Below are 15,578 nucleotides of genomic sequence, written 5' to 3' on the forward strand. Positions count from 1 at the left end.
AACTAACTTTTCCATTATAATTAATATAACATTTAAGTTAAATAATTAAACTTTGTGTTTATGCCAATACCATATAAGAAGGAACAGAGTAATTCTCTTTTAAGATGGAGGGATAACAAAAGCCAAAGATGTTTTTACAGGCCGTGCCGTGAGGAAGCAACAAAAGACGCATGCAAACGAGCTAAAAGTTAATCTACAAAAATAAATACTCCTAACAACTCTCCGTAGCTAGTTTGATGCTATTATAACCTGAAAAATTAAAATAATTTATACACAAAGGATGTATATAAGCTTAATGTCCATACAAATTAGAATTTGATTGTGAAGAAACAGGAAACTACTAAAAGCACCATCCAGCAAATTAATCGAGATATGTGAAGTAAAAAGAGAGCAAAAACTATTTCCATTTTGTCAAAAATATACAGACACAAACACTATATGGCAGTTTGCATTGTTCTATACATTGCAGCTGAAGGTCAAGAGATCAAAATAAATATGCCACAGCAGCTTCCTGAAACCTTCAGTTTTACTCATTTACATCCTTTCCTCTTTCTTTCCTGCAGTTCTTTGGGTAGTCTTATTTTACAGTTTGTGAAGTAACAAGGGAAAATAATATATCATTGTAAGGTTACAACACACGGGTGAACTAATTAAAGAATGTTACAGAAATGGTGAGTTGACAATGAAAGCCTGCAGTAAGGAAAAGACGGAGGAAAGTAAGAAATTTCCATTAGTTCAAACTTAATTTCACATTGCGAACTGTATGATGTAACAAAAGACGAGGATCAGGAATCACCTTTCTTTTCACCATAATCATGACCTTGAAAAACAATGTCAAGTAAAAGCAAAAATCCTATCCACAATCGTTGTCCGACATATGGGACACTCAAAGCAGGCAAGAGAGCAAGATTTGCACACTGCAAAATTCATCGACATTGGAACAGTTTATATAGTGAGAGCTAAGATAATACAAGCCTAGAAAGAAAAAGGAATCTTACAGCAAAAATGGCGGCATGGAAGAAGCATTGCAGCAGTGGGTGATTCAAAACACACTTTACATACATGTGAATTTGCATCACCATTTCCCAAGTGCCTGTGTTCCTTCTCCTTCATCTCTTGCATTCTAGCCTGGAGGCATAGGTGTAAAAGATTATAGAACTTTTGGACTCTTGAAGTAACCAAGGCACGTAAAGAAGCAATTGCATGTCTTCCACAATTTTCAAGAAGTCAGTCATTTGACTACTTAAAAATTCTATATTTGTTTGTGCTTTTCCTAATCAAACTAACTTCCAAGTGCTACTTTCTATTTTTTTCCACTGCCGCCAATACAATCTACAACTAAATGAAACGTCATGGCTATTGAAACGGTCACATAAGAGTAGCATAAAAGGGAGAGAGGTTGCCATACAGAGGCAGTAAAGAAAATAATCTATCATTGCGCTCCTACTTGTGATTCGATGAATCATTTCATGTCGGCGAACAAACACATAAAAGGAGAAGATTTAATTAAGATGAACGACACTGATATGTCCAAACACATACAAGTCTGTAAATATCGGTGCAGACAAGTGAAAAGAAAATGATAACAAAATTACCTTCAAGCGAGCCACAAGCGGTTCTTCCTTGGGAGCCTCAGCAATGGGAGTTGTATGATTCACGGCTAGGCTATCAACGAGGATCTGGTCCTTGTGGTTGATATCATTGATTTTTACATCATTCAGACTGTCTTCTACATTCTGCCTTTCAGCTGCCAGTTTTGTATCTTGCCTAGCACCACTCTCTTTCTTCAGCTGAGCAACAAGCACCCACATATTTGCTAAATCGTTTTCCAAGGCTGCCTCCCTTTTCTTTCCCTCTTCAACCTTTTTCCTGTACTCATCTTCCACAACTTCCTTCTCAGCCAAGACAGCCTCCAGAGCCGCCTCCCGCTGTTTTCTGGCCTGCAACTCCATCTTTAAATCTTCAGGATCTAGGTCCCATGTGTCAAAGTCATCATGAATCGCTCCTGGAATTTCACTTCCTCTGCCAGAGATCCGACCTCTACGCCCTGGCCGTAGGTTCTCACCATGCTTTCGGCTTCCAACATTACCAGTTTGTGCCATGGAACTTCGAGAATTCAACATCTCTCGAGCAGCCAACAACTCTTTCTCTAGTTTTGCATTCTGTAACGAGAGCTTTGTGACTTCTCCAGCTAAGTTTTTGAGTTCAACAGCAGCAGCAGATGCTAATTCTTTTGCATACAAAGCTTCCTCGGACAATTTCTGGTTCTGTACATGTAACCCATCATTTTCCTCTACGATCTGGACATGTTCTAGCTTTAGTTTACCATTCTCAATATCCTGCTCAAATTGAAAAACAATACATAAGATCTGTGATACAAACTCATCCACAGCAAACGCAATGTTAATAATGTGCCTGTAAGGTGAAGACGGAGAAAATATGCATGACGTTATATGAAAAAGGTAGAAAGATCCAGTCTGATAATTGGATGGACATCAACTAACAGAATCAAAGAATTCTAAACATAGAAGTACATGGAAACAGAAAAATTGCAGATAGTTAATCACACCAAAGATCTGAACAAAATTCGCACCAGAAAAGCATAAAGCATTTGAAGAGAAAAGAAAGGAGAATAGCTGCACCTGATAGATCCACTAATCAGATCATTGAAATTCCTCTGATGAACATATCTTAGAATATTTTTTGGTCTCAACATATCATCATGTTATAGATTCTAATCTTAAAAGCATCCAAGGCATGAATAAATAAGGTTCTCCACTAGTTACATTGGCAGGACTTACGTAAAAGTGAGTTCTAATAACATTCTTATGACCTTTAGGTGTTGTTTATAAGGGTATTATGATGTAGGCATTGGTTATGCGGTGAATAATAAAGGAATTGTTACAATGTACGGAATGTTATACAGAGAATAATAGTACAAGGAATATCTATGTGAGATTTGTTAGTGTTCACTTGCATTCAGTTAATGAAAGGAAGTTTTGTACATATGACATATCTAGACTCTGGACGTAGAAAGGATTCACATGATCCATCCTTTATAACTTTTCTCTAATTAAAATATTGATTTGGCTCCGAAGAGAGACCATCCATAGGGAAATAATAAGAAAAGAAAAGAAGTCTGTTCATCACATTAAAGACCGCTGCAAGCCTGCAACATATACTGTCAGGAGTTTGGTTTAAGGCTTCAGATGAACCTTCCTAAGCACTGGGAGTGGACACCATCTGTATCAAAAGTTTGTTCCAAGAGCAACTAGTCCACTGAAGTCAATAGATAAAGATGCAGACCAAGTCTATTGCTAGAAGAAATGACATAAAAATCACCTGGGACTGAATTTTCTTTCTAAGTTCATCAACATATTCGGGAGATACACATTGTTCCGATGATGGGTATGACTTTTCAGCCTTGACTGCAACCAGCTGCTGCTCAAGATGATAAATCTTTTCCTGCAGTTCCTTGTTCTCTGCACACTGAAAACCACAACAAGATAACAGCCACATTAGTCTTGGGAGAAAAACTACCCGCCTGAAACTGAATACAAGGTTGGCAAAATTTAGCACTGACAAATATTTGATTTGCAATGAAGATAAATAACACTGCTATCTGACCTTGTTTTGCAGCTCTTCCTGAAGAATCCTATTGTCCGCTGATTTTATCTGCATCGGAGGATCAAATTGTAAACAGCTCAGAATAGAGATAGCTACTAAGATTGTGAAGACAATGACAAATTTCTTAGATTTGCATTCTTTTTTGTCATTTATATAAAAGAAAAAGGTGATAATATACTCTTATCAGCTACAAACCTCAAGCTCAAAGCCCGTCTGACTACACTCCGTCATCAATTTCATCAGAGTCTGCTAAAAGACAGTAATATGAGACACAAATTTGAAAGGAAAAATAAAAACAATGAGGCTGAAAAGAATAATATGAGGTCACCTGCTGCATTTCAACTAATGATGCTTTAGAAACTGACGCTTCACCGTTTTCAACAATGCGCTGCTCCAGGATCCTCATTTGATTTCTCTTTTCTTGGATTTCGCGCTCCAAACTTTCAATCTGTCATGGGAGTTAGCATAAGTGAGTCCTGATCCTAAACACAACTACATAGACAATAAAAATGAAAAAGTAACTTCCGTTCATACAGCTGCATTGCATAAGGAAGAACAGAACATTTATAAAGAACAAGACTCAACGTCCTGCAATTATGATATAAGAAGCCTAGGGACTTCAAATATTGGAGATGCTTTGTCATTTGGTAATGGCACTACAAGTGAATAAGTTCGAAACTTAACAGAAAGATAAACACAAAACCTAGAAGTTTGTGGTAAGAATCAAACGGTATATTCATATCCCACAGCAGAATAGTAAAAAGACTGCCTTTTGGAAGAAAATCTAGAAGAGACCCTAATCACAGCAGTAGGTTATAGCAGACAAATAAATCATTGTCCCATTCAACTTAACCATCAAATTGTTTTGAAGATTGAAAAAGGATGCATACTTGACTTCTTGAACTCTCAGGATCATTTACAGATTGCTCCATCAACCGCTTCAATGTACTGCTGCTGAATGCAATCTCTCCGCTAAGCATCTTAACTTGCTCAGCTAGGAGGTCCATTTCATCTAACATTGAGATACCTTCCTGTATTCGAGCAGAACATACAAATTATCATGTTGCACCATACACGATTTGTCCAACGCATCAGACAAAGGACTAGAAATATGTTCCAGCTATACTGACTTTAGATATAAGCAAATAAGCATTTCCCAAACCCATAGGATCATTTAGTCAATTGAAGGTATAAAAGTGGATTATAATAGTACTAGATCATGGTGAAGGAATCATTAGCAAAGGAGACAGTGAACAGATTAGGGAGAGATGGGATTATGGAATATCAACCAATCAAATCAAAGCTAGTTGAGGTCAGCTATATGAGCCGTTTAACGAATTCTGATCTATTGGGGCCTAGGGGATTGTCAATTAGATTGGGTAAATTGCACACTAGGTTTGGTATGTAGATGATGTGTCTTCGTAAATTTCTTTTGAAAATGTCTGTATATGTACACATTTATTGTTAAAGTATAAGAAATAACAAACAAATTAGGTAAGCAAAACGGTGACAGCTTATGATCTATCATGGTTAAGGTGGTAAGTGAGATGGCATAAGCTGCGGTGAATGCTAAGGCCAAGGTAGAAAGGATAAAATAATATTTTTGTGTCCCATCCATGGGATTGTAAACCAAGCAGTCAAACGCCCGACATGAGTAGGGGGTTGTACCCCCGCGCAAAGCTAAACCAATTTCCTGATAAGGGAGGCATCAGTTATGAACCGTCCTTATCCAATTCTTTATCCAGAAACCAATTCCCATTAAACGAACATGATTGGCATAAAAGTAAACTACTCCCTCCGGATAAAAAAGAGTGTCCACTTAGCCATTTGCACACCCCTTAAGAAAATACTAACTCTTAGAAAAAAAAATAGGTAATTTGACTAAACTGCCCCTAATTAAATAGGTATTGAGATTTGATCACCTAGCACTTAATAGGGGCAAATCTAAAGGAAAAAAAAAAAGTTAACTCTTTCTTGCTTTGACAACTGGACACTCTTTTTGATCTGGAGGGAGTATCATATAGCTATGGAACCACACAACTTCTCAGTCCTGATACAAAATTGTGTAAGTGTTAAAATTTCATATCCAGATCGATGTTTGTTTTTCATTTGAAACTTCAGCAAGATATGTAAATAGCTCATGTCAAATTCTGGACAAAGAAAATGACTTTCGCTGGCATTTATGGGTTAAATACACGGTTGAGGTACATATAAGCCCTGAAGCTATGTGCATCAAAGATCAAGCGTTTCACCTTGCTTAGGTGGCGCTTCAGATACATGCACCAAGATGCAAAGGCATGCGCCTCAGAGCCAAAGCCATGCTTTCTAAAGTGGCAGCACTAAAGGTAAGTATAAATGGTAAATCAATATTTTGATTATTAAGGAAACTTAATGGATGATTATAGAAATGATTACGAAATTATTTAAGAAAGGTGGTACTAAAAATTAAGAGAAAATCTGAATTAGGAACTTAAATTTGCTTCATTTTTAGTCTAACCAAATTTCAAAATGATTTTTGAACTTGTTTCACATAGTTTTGCACGTATATTTCACTTAGTTACAGTATTTCTATTCATTTGCCCTTATAATGCTGTTTGTGTCTAAAGTTAACTTTTGTTGCTTTACATATGTTCTTTTGATCTTTTATTCATTTGCGCTGATTCCTACTGAAATGTGTGACTGAATTGCGCTTATTTGTGCTTTTATTCAGTAGACCTCAGCACTCTGTCTTAGAAGTTGCACTTTTCAGTAGAATAATTTCACCTTAATGAATGAGACTAACTGCATATGTTGAATTGCAAATCTTTCGAGTCTGTGAAACGGATTAAGATTCACATGCACTCAATTGGAAAATTGAATTAATAACAACTAAATAAGCAGGCAGCCTCCAATTAAAAGTTTTTGCATTGTGAAAGAAACAGAAGGCTGAGACGACATACTCTGGGCAGCTTTAAACCACAGGAAGAATCAGAACTATCTGACGAAGGGTCTTTCTGATTCTCGCTATCCGTGAGCATAGAATTGTCCATTTTCTGAGGGAAAAGTCAAAATTAGAAGATTTCAATACACAAAAACGGGAGTTCTATCCTAGATCAGATAAAGGCAGACAATGTCTATCCAGATAATAACTCGAAGGAACATAAACAACAAGAGGAATAGTTTATATTTCATTCCAACATTAATGAGTTGAGCCGGTTGAATGAAGAATATAGCAATGATTAAATAAACCATCTTTGGCAGTGCATAACCAGTTGCAAAATCTTAAAGCAATCATCTAGGTTAAAATCCAGAAACTATGAACAGAGGTTGAGCAAAGAAAGATTGGCATTGAAGAATACAACTCATGATAATACGACAAAGAGAAGCCTACATCATCTTCAGAAGCAGAAAGACTCCTTTGTTGAGCAGCAGCATCACCCAAATAACCAGGAATAGAATTCTTTGAAGAAACAAGGATCAGTTTAGTTAGCCTCTGTATCCGACTAAGTAGAGCTGCCTTCTCTTCCTCTTCCTCTTCCAATCTTGATTGCATTTTCACTTGTCCCTCTTCCAACTGTAAAATGAACGAAAATAAGTAATTCAGTACAGAACCCATTTATGTTAAAAGAAAAACACCCTAAAGCAGCTAATAGAGTACATATAGCATTAAACATGCAATTAGTTTGATACAATCACATCTACCTTTAGAGTCTTTAACACATCATTTAATTTTAAATCATACCTGCTGTCTCAAGTTCAAAACTTCTTCATGATTGACACCGACAAGCATCCCCCTTCTTAGCTGATCAAGCTCTTGTTTCAGACATGATATTTCCCTCTGATATTTTTTAATCAGAGATTTCTCATCAATTATCTGAAAGAATTACATATCGACCAGTCAGCGTTCTCCATTGCAATTCTACAAAACAGAGGCAATGCTAAAAGGGCAAACCTGGTTGCGTGATGCATAAATTTCAACACGTTTAGCCCTACTTGCAAACTTTAACGTATTATGTGTTTCCTCCATATTGCTTGAAGCAGGAGTAAGAGTACATATAAGCTGCAGATAACAAAAAGGGAGAAATTAGCCGTCCTACCTACCTGTGAAGCAATTAATGTCAAAGCAAGCACCGTGAATATCAGATGGCAGAGTGTGCCTCCTTATTTACTTAGAAGAAAAAGAAAGGAGAGCTAAGAGGCTAAAGATGCACAATTGCACATCATTAAAGCGGCATAAATAAAAGATATGAAGAATAGAATAGAAGTCCTTGTATGCACTCATCATACTTACAGAAACATGTCCATGCCCACTCAGCGATGATTGGAGTAGGCGAGTAAGTTTAGAATCCCGATAAGGAACATGACATGCCTTCCCTTCACTTAGTTTTCCAATGACCTAATACATGAGAGCAAAATCAATGCATCAGCTTTACATTCAGATAATTATAATCTTTAAGACAGCCTGAAAAAGTAATACGTCAATCATTATGATAGGAAAGAATGAGATACTGAATTATGAAAACTATGCCATTATAACCATCATAGAAATGGTGAATGAGGGATGCTTAAAGTACGTACAGTTCCTAGAGTCAGCAGACTTTTGTTTATGTATGATCCTTCCTTTCTCCGTAATCCCGTTGTTTCAGTTTTAGAGCTCTCAGATCCCGCTAAATCAATCAGGTTCTAAGGGGCAACAAAAAAGAAAAAGAGTGAGATGCTATAATGTAAGAGTTGACACTTAACTACTGAACAGACAGTGCAAGTAGCCATACGAGCTGTGAGAAGATCACTCCATCGTACTCATCACCATGGGCACTACTTTCAATCATCTGCAAAATGTGCAAGGAAGTGGACAAGATTCAATCATCAACCATTGCAAAAGAAGACCAAAAAAGAAAGGAAGGCCAAGCTCCAATTATTCCTAGTCCAAGTTTTAAGCAGAACAAAGAATGACGAATATGTAAGTACCATCCCAGCCAGACAAGATTTTTCATAAAAAGTACACTTAATAATCAGAATCCACAGGGATAATTCAGGTGCATGCCTTAACTAAGGAACTTTAACTCGCTAGAAAGTATTAATAGTTACATATTGCTCAATAGAAACTTAGCAGCACTCTAGGTTGAACAAAGCAATTATATAACGACGAACCATCTTGAGCTACTTACCAAAGAAAATATTGTGTGACTGCGGCTACTGAACAAATTGAAATTATTTGAACCAACATGACGGTGCTCTGCAATACAAAAGATAGAAATCAACATAAATTGTCAGTAACACGGCCTTGGCAGTCAATAATGGGTTTGGAGAGACAATTGGAACATATACAATAATTACCTTCCCCAGCAGCAATGAATGAAAGAGCATGGCCGGGTGACAAAACAACTTCCTCCTTTATACCTTCAACATAAGTACCCTGCATATTTATATCATGCATGAAAGATCAAGAACTATACCTTAACACTAGAATCAACTATATACAGCAGCTTAAAAATCTGCTATGTAAGGGAAAAAAATAGAGAGAAAATCTCAGGATCTGTTGCTTAGGAGGTGTAAAGAACAATATGGAACAAACATCCTACACCTAATATCTAGGTAGAAAAGCTAGAGGAAACCTTAGGAACTATAGCTTATGTGGTGAAAAGAACTATAAGGAGCTAACATCTTAAATGTAACATATGTTAGCTTCAGTTTGTTTCTTGACTCACTTTCAGGGTTACTAGCGACTTAAGATATTTATGAGGTGTACAACAGTACAAGCTAAATTTTGCGCACAAGCTAGTGACAACTGGTTCAGAGACATCATTATATTTGTGCAATTGTTTTTCTATTATTTTCTTAAATGATTGTCTATAGGTACAATGCTAGATCCAGATCCCTCATGTGAAACAGTATTCTCATCTTCTGAAAAAAAAATGTCAAAAGAACATCAAAATGACCAGAATCATCATTCAAGAAGAACTGGCTCTTTAAAAACAAATAGAAAAAGCCTTGCCAAATGCCCCTGAAAAGCAAGTATTATTAGCACACAAACCTGTGCATCTTCCCTGACACGCAAATTCTGGCCAGTAGGGTCCAGCAAGTCATTGATAACCTGACATCATAAATATGGAGAGTACACAAATTATTAATTGCGGTAAAAACTGGAATGATAAAGCTAGAAATGTCTAGAAGTGACAAGTTTATAAAGACAGATGCTAAATGTCCACTAAACAGTATGAAGGGCATGACCTCAAATCTAAACATAGATATAGCATCGCAACAAAAGATACTCATACATGCAGGAACAACCCCGCAAAGCATAATGATTGTTTCTCTTTCTAATCAGTGTCACTACATTGTACGTGAAAATATCTGCTGATGTGCACAATATTTACCTCATTGTAGATTTCAATGTACGATACCCGAAGTAAGAACTCACGTCCAGGAGTCTGAAAATTTTAAAAGTTGGTCACACTTCCCGTGGAATAATCAATTAGTACTTGAAACAAGCATGGCTTCTCAATCCTCATGGAAGGATGATTGAGGAAATTGAATAATGACATATCGTTCTAAGGCGTCATGCTAGACAAAAGAATCCAGCACCAAATTTTCAGAATGAGGTAAACTTCCGAGCTTACTTACATCTTGAATCATGCTAAAAACATCCTTTATCGCCAAAGGAATTATGCCTGGACAACTGTGATCTCCCTGTTGAACAAGATTGCAAAAATCAACATTCAGATTACAATAACTTGTGCACTTGGGGTGGAGTGGGGATGGGGGAGGAGAAAAACAACTTCAACTAGCAAAGAAGAAAATGAAGCCTTTTCAATAGTTAACAACCAAAAGTTCCTAGACAGTTCATTGGCAATGTAACTGAGTCAGTGAACTTTCCTTCAATTCAAGGAAAAAAGGATATAACACAAAGGAAAATTGACTTACATGCATAGTGTGTGTCTTTCCACTACTTGTAACTCCATAAGCAAAAACCGTGCCTGCATAATCAGCAGGTCTCATGTCAAAATACAAAATAACAGATCAATACAATTAAATCAGACAGCACAATGTGTTACACTATAACAATTCAGTCCCAAAAAAAGATTACCATGTATGCCTTCCATTGCCGCCTTAACCACAGGTTGAGCAGCTACTTCGTAAACATCCTGAGTACTTGTTTCAGGTCCAAACACTCTATCTACCCAGCATCAAAGCAAACATTACCAAAATAACTATATCAACTTCAAGGAAAATCTAATTCCTAAGCAATTTTTTCCAAACTAATCTAGGAAATATTCTCACAACTAGCAGAATCAGAATGAAGATGAAAGCCAAAAAAGGTCTAGAATTGTACCAAATGCATAGGCCGTGGCTGGATTATACTCATTCCGCACAGTTTTATCACCATCTGCATACCACGCAACTTCATCGCCCTTATAATATTCTCGCTCACTGTCACCATAATTACAACAATTTCAAATGTGTATGACCAAGGGCGTCTCAATAAAGTTAGTGACCTAACACTTTGTTTGGATGCTTGTGACATATTGTTTCATTATCTATCGTATTATATTGTGTTGTGTTGTATTATATCAAAATGTATCGTTTTGATGCTAGATTGTATCTTTTCCCGTTATTATATAATGTCACATATCAACTATTTGAAGGATAAACATACAAAGAAAAGTAGGGTACGGGGTAGAGCTACTATAAAAAGGTAGGATAAAGGATAAAATAGAATTATTAGATAATAAGTAAAGAAAATAATGGGAAAAAAAAAAAACAAGGTAACGACGCGATAACTCCAAATCGGTCATCACATAAAACGAGACTTTCCGCCGTTAACAATGTATTTAACGATACAATGCAATAAAATTTAAGTAAAAATCAAAACAAACATTGTACTATTCACAGTACAATATAATAGGTAACAACCATCCAAACAAGTTGTTAAAGCCAAATTTTAATATGAGGCCTAATGCAAAAACTTTACCAGCACATTGTTCCCTAAAGTTTCAGCTGTACATATATCTAAAAGCCAAATTTGAATCTGAGGCCTAAAGCAAAAACTTAACCAGCACATTGTGTCAAAACTCACATCCCTAAAGTTTCAGCTGTACACATATCTAAAAGAGTTCAATCAGATCCAGAAATTTACCTCATTGGCCGAAACCTGACGGTGACAGAAATACTATCTCCGGATCTAGGCATATTATCAAGTGGTTCATCAATCAACTCATCTTCCGACGGGTAACTCACCGGTGTACGATTTTCATAACCTTGTGAGAATACCGAATCGGAACGACTGTGACTCGGAGTAGTCATGGATCTGGAATTGTAGCCATTTCCTGAGCCATAAAACGACGTCGTTGATGAGGAATATGATCGCGGCAATATCCGACCGTTCATTAGTGATGAGGAAGATGAAGATGATGAGGAGTAAGGACTTCGCCCTCTCGATGATGAAGCCATTATTAATTAACAACTAAACCTAAGCTCAAGCAAACTTGTCTATGAATGTACACGCGCTTGTGGATGCGTTTGAGGTACACACATTTCAACAACAACGAAGAAGAGAGAAGAAGGAATAATGTTTGAAATTCCAGCTTTGAAGAGAAATGTTAGTGAGAGAGAAGCTTCACTGAGTTTGTTGACTCAACTCAACTATAAAGGATACATACTATTATTATTATTATTATTTTTGTGTATGTGTATCTGAAACTTCATTTCATTTCTTCATCTTTAAGACAAAGAAGAACTACAGAGAAGCGAGAGGGAGAGGAGTGAGACTGAGGAACAAACAATGATTATGGAAGGGTGAGTTTGAATTAATTTTGCTACAGTGGATTTTTAAATTTAAATAATTGAAGGGTGAGTTTGTCTATTTCATCTCAAATACTCCCTTAAGTTTGACGGTAGTTTATTTTTATTCTTTCTTGTATTATCTGGAGTATAGGATAGATATTTACTCTGTCTCGTATTATTGTCAGCTTTTTTCTTTACATACCTTTTAAAAATTCATAAATAAAAGTATATTTTTTCAACATTTTTTTTTCTCTCTCCAATTAATTTCACTCTAATTAATATTGATTACTTTTAAAAAATAATTAATGTTAAGGGCAAAGTAAGAAAAACTTAATTAATTCTACGTTGGTTTTGTAAATGAATAAGTATTTTGAGACAGTTATTAATAGTAATGTGGACAATTAATATAAAACGGAGTATTAAGTATTTTTGGCCCATTCCAGCTGACAGAAGATCAAAATGATGTATTAAAATTAACGAAAATGTCACATGTGTTTCATGCCTTTGACTAGAGAGCACAAAATGATTTTGACAGAGATTTTCTTCTCCAATTTCATTTTTTGCCTCCAATTAAAGAATTAATTAAATAAACTCAAGAAGTTCAAACAACAGAATCACTGCAAAACTGAAAGGGAAAAATGTCCATAAATAACGAATTAAATTGCAATCGGAAGAAAAAATGAAATTGGGTAAGAAGATCCCAATCGCGATCGGAGTATTTAGCTTGGGCATGCCAAAAAAAATTAAATAATCCATTTAGAAATTTTGTCAGTCCAATAAAAAATGCTCAATTTTGTAATTTAATTATATGTGCTCAAGCCTCGTTTTGTTCAATAAGGTTATCTCAATTATAATTATGGAATTACAAGTTCAGGGGTATAATCTCACCTTTTATATGGATAGGTAATTCCAAATTTTTTATATAAATTTTATCCTGATATTAACCAATATCACAATTAAATCTCTAAATAATTTAATCTCAAATTTTATATTAAAATAAGTCCTGATCCCAGTAATCAAACGGCCCATCAAGGCATTACAATAAGGTAAATATTTAATTTAGTTTGTTCTATACTTAAAATGACCATTGAGCGAGGTATGAATATACTTACCTATGCATTTTCCTAAATAATTAATACATAGCATGTATATAAAATTGTTAGATAAATATAAATACTATACTAATATCACTTCGTTATAATACTCCCCCGTCTCAAATTATAAGTCGTTGTTACTAAAAAACATTGTCTCAAACTATTTGTTATTTTAGAAATTCACGACACATAAATAGAGCAAACATTTAATGTAAATATAATATAACTTAGAATAAAGAAGTCAAATATCGCTCCTAATTAATACTTCCTCCGTTAAAATTTATTTAAACCTATTTGACTGGGCACAGAGTTTAAGAAAGAAGAGAAAACTTTTAAATTTTGTGATATTAAATGAGTCCATATATTTTGTGTGGTTATAAATCATTACATAAAAGGTAAATTCTTTCAAAATATAGAAAAAGGTCTTTTTTTATACGGACTAATAAAAAAATAGATTCATATAAATTGAAACGGATGAAGTATTTCTACATACGCGTGTAAAACAGAAAAGAAAAAAAAATTGAGACGGAGAGAATAATATTAAACTCATTTGGTTATCGTAAATGTGCCGAATGGGTGGGGGTTAATTTTTCCTGCCTCAGCGGTGAGTGATTGCGAGGCCTAAGTCGTTAGGGTGACGTGGAAACAAGAAGTGGCTTTGGCCGCGCTTTGGTTTTATTTGAAAACTCACCAATCAATGTAAAAATGAGCAGACAAATTGAAACAAGAGTTGGTAGCATCTGCCATCTGTCCATTGCCATTTCAATTTGGCTAACTTGTAAACTTTTCAAAAAGAAAAACTTTATTATAAATAAAAAATGAACTTGTCTTAGGGGCCGTTTGGATCGGCTTATAAGCGATTTTCAGCTTTTTTGAATGTTTGGCTGGTCAACTTAAAATCATTTTGTGCTTCAAATAAACTCAAAAAAATAATTGGGTCCATTTGACTTAGCTTATCTAAAGCAGCTTATAAGCTGTTTTAAAAAAAAAAAAAGTTAACTACTCGAACTTATTTTTTTCCGCTTATAAGTTGTTTGCAGCTTATAAGCATAAATCCATCCAAACAGGCTCTTAATTTAATGTGTGTACTCACTGACCTGAACATGGAAAACCACACTCCGCGCAACACCCGACATCATTTAATTAGATTAATTTAAATACTATACGGCTTTTTTTCGAATTTGGCCTTGGAGTTGGAGAATGTGGTGAACTGGTCATTGCTTCATCTCCTTTTCAGTAACGTTTTTATTCAAAAGTTTGCCCAACTAGATCTCTAAATTAAGCATAATATTTTCTTTTTTAAAAAGAATAAGCATTCAGGGCGGTTCAATGAAATTGGTGATTTAAAGTCAAATCATAATGAAAGGCTTTAAATATTTTTAAAAAGTTTTGTATATACTTTTATTTAAAGTCTATTTTTTTAAGCTTTTTATATATGCAAAGCTATATTGAACTTTTGTTTATAATTGATTTGCTCTAATAGAAATTGTTAACATTATTTGTAAGTAATTTATGCATTTGAAAAATTATAAGTCTTTTTCTTTTGAAAAGTAAGTCTAATATCAATATCAGAGTAACATTATGTTTTAAGAACTTTCGTGATTAAGGCGATATTTTTTTTCTTCATATTCTCATCATTTAGTGTCTAAAATTTTTTGCTACAAAATAAGAAATCAAAATATTTTTCATATGCTTCAAATTGTTCGAATTTATTTTGAAACTTTATTTTATTTCTTTAATAAAAAAAATATACCTTTACCCTTAAAGTACTTATCTTTAAAAAAAATATATAAATCAACTTTTAGCGAACAATGAATACCCAAAAAACCCTTGGTTTACTTGCTTCATCCGAGAGCCGGCACTAATTTCTTGTTTGACATAAAATTGACCAAACAAGCTAGAAACCTCGTCAATAACATGTCAAAAGAAAGATCACAAAACAAAACATAAACGATTCATTCCCTCTTACATGAAAATATGAAACTAAATATATTAAAAGTTCTAGAAATGGAGGGAAAGATACTCTTCATGTGATTGAATGACGGTGTGTTTATTTGTGTGTGCTGTGGATATTGATCTAGTAGACAAAGACAA

The 15,578-nt window shown here is 35.0% G+C and overlaps 1 protein-coding gene across 2 annotated transcripts; it reads right to left on the bottom strand.

Moving 5' to 3' along the window:
• Nucleotides 1–406: 406 nt before the first annotated feature.
• Nucleotides 407–12,410, bottom strand: LOC132606584 (kinesin-like protein KIN-7D, mitochondrial). Of its 2 annotated transcripts, XM_060320160.1 has the most exons (25): nucleotides 11,744–12,410; nucleotides 10,940–11,037; nucleotides 10,694–10,783; nucleotides 10,531–10,583; nucleotides 10,231–10,296; nucleotides 9,984–10,037; nucleotides 9,641–9,700; nucleotides 8,944–9,022; nucleotides 8,775–8,842; nucleotides 8,379–8,435; nucleotides 8,185–8,289; nucleotides 7,898–8,002; nucleotides 7,559–7,666; nucleotides 7,349–7,480; nucleotides 6,998–7,180; nucleotides 6,567–6,659; nucleotides 4,518–4,658; nucleotides 3,956–4,075; nucleotides 3,823–3,873; nucleotides 3,628–3,675; nucleotides 3,343–3,489; nucleotides 1,596–2,339; nucleotides 999–1,128; nucleotides 797–917; nucleotides 407–690 (listed from the first exon to the last, which is right to left on the bottom strand). In XM_060320160.1, exons 1-24 carry the CDS (start codon nucleotides 12,055–12,057, stop codon nucleotides 835–837), a joined length of 3,129 nt encoding a protein of 1,042 aa, XP_060176143.1. In that variant the 5' UTR covers nucleotides 12,058–12,410; the 3' UTR covers nucleotides 407–690; nucleotides 797–834. The 2 variants fall into 2 exon arrangements, with proteins under 2 accessions (XP_060176143.1, XP_060176145.1); XM_060320162.1 differs by lacking the exon at nucleotides 11,744–12,410 and having other exon boundaries at nucleotides 10,694–10,779; nucleotides 10,940–11,025.
• Between the last annotated feature and the right edge of the window lie 3,168 nt (nucleotides 12,411–15,578).

This window comes from Lycium barbarum, chromosome 8, assembly GCF_019175385.1.
Source record: "Lycium barbarum isolate Lr01 chromosome 8, ASM1917538v2, whole genome shotgun sequence".
Lineage (NCBI taxonomy): Eukaryota > Viridiplantae > Streptophyta > Magnoliopsida > Solanales > Solanaceae > Lycium > Lycium barbarum.

Coding starts and splice junctions, on each gene's coding strand:
- LOC132606584 (XM_060320160.1), bottom strand. CDS start 12,057: ATGGCTTCATCATCGAGAGGGCGAAGTCCTTACTCCTCATCATCTTCA. Junction 10,038..10,230: donor TTTTTAGCATGATTCAAGAT/GTAAGTAAGCTC, acceptor TAAAATTTTCAG/ACTCCTGGACGTGAGTTCTT. Junction 6,660..6,997: donor TTTCTGCTTCTGAAGATGAT/GTAGGCTTCTCT, acceptor CTTTTCCCTCAG/AAAATGGACAATTCTATGCT.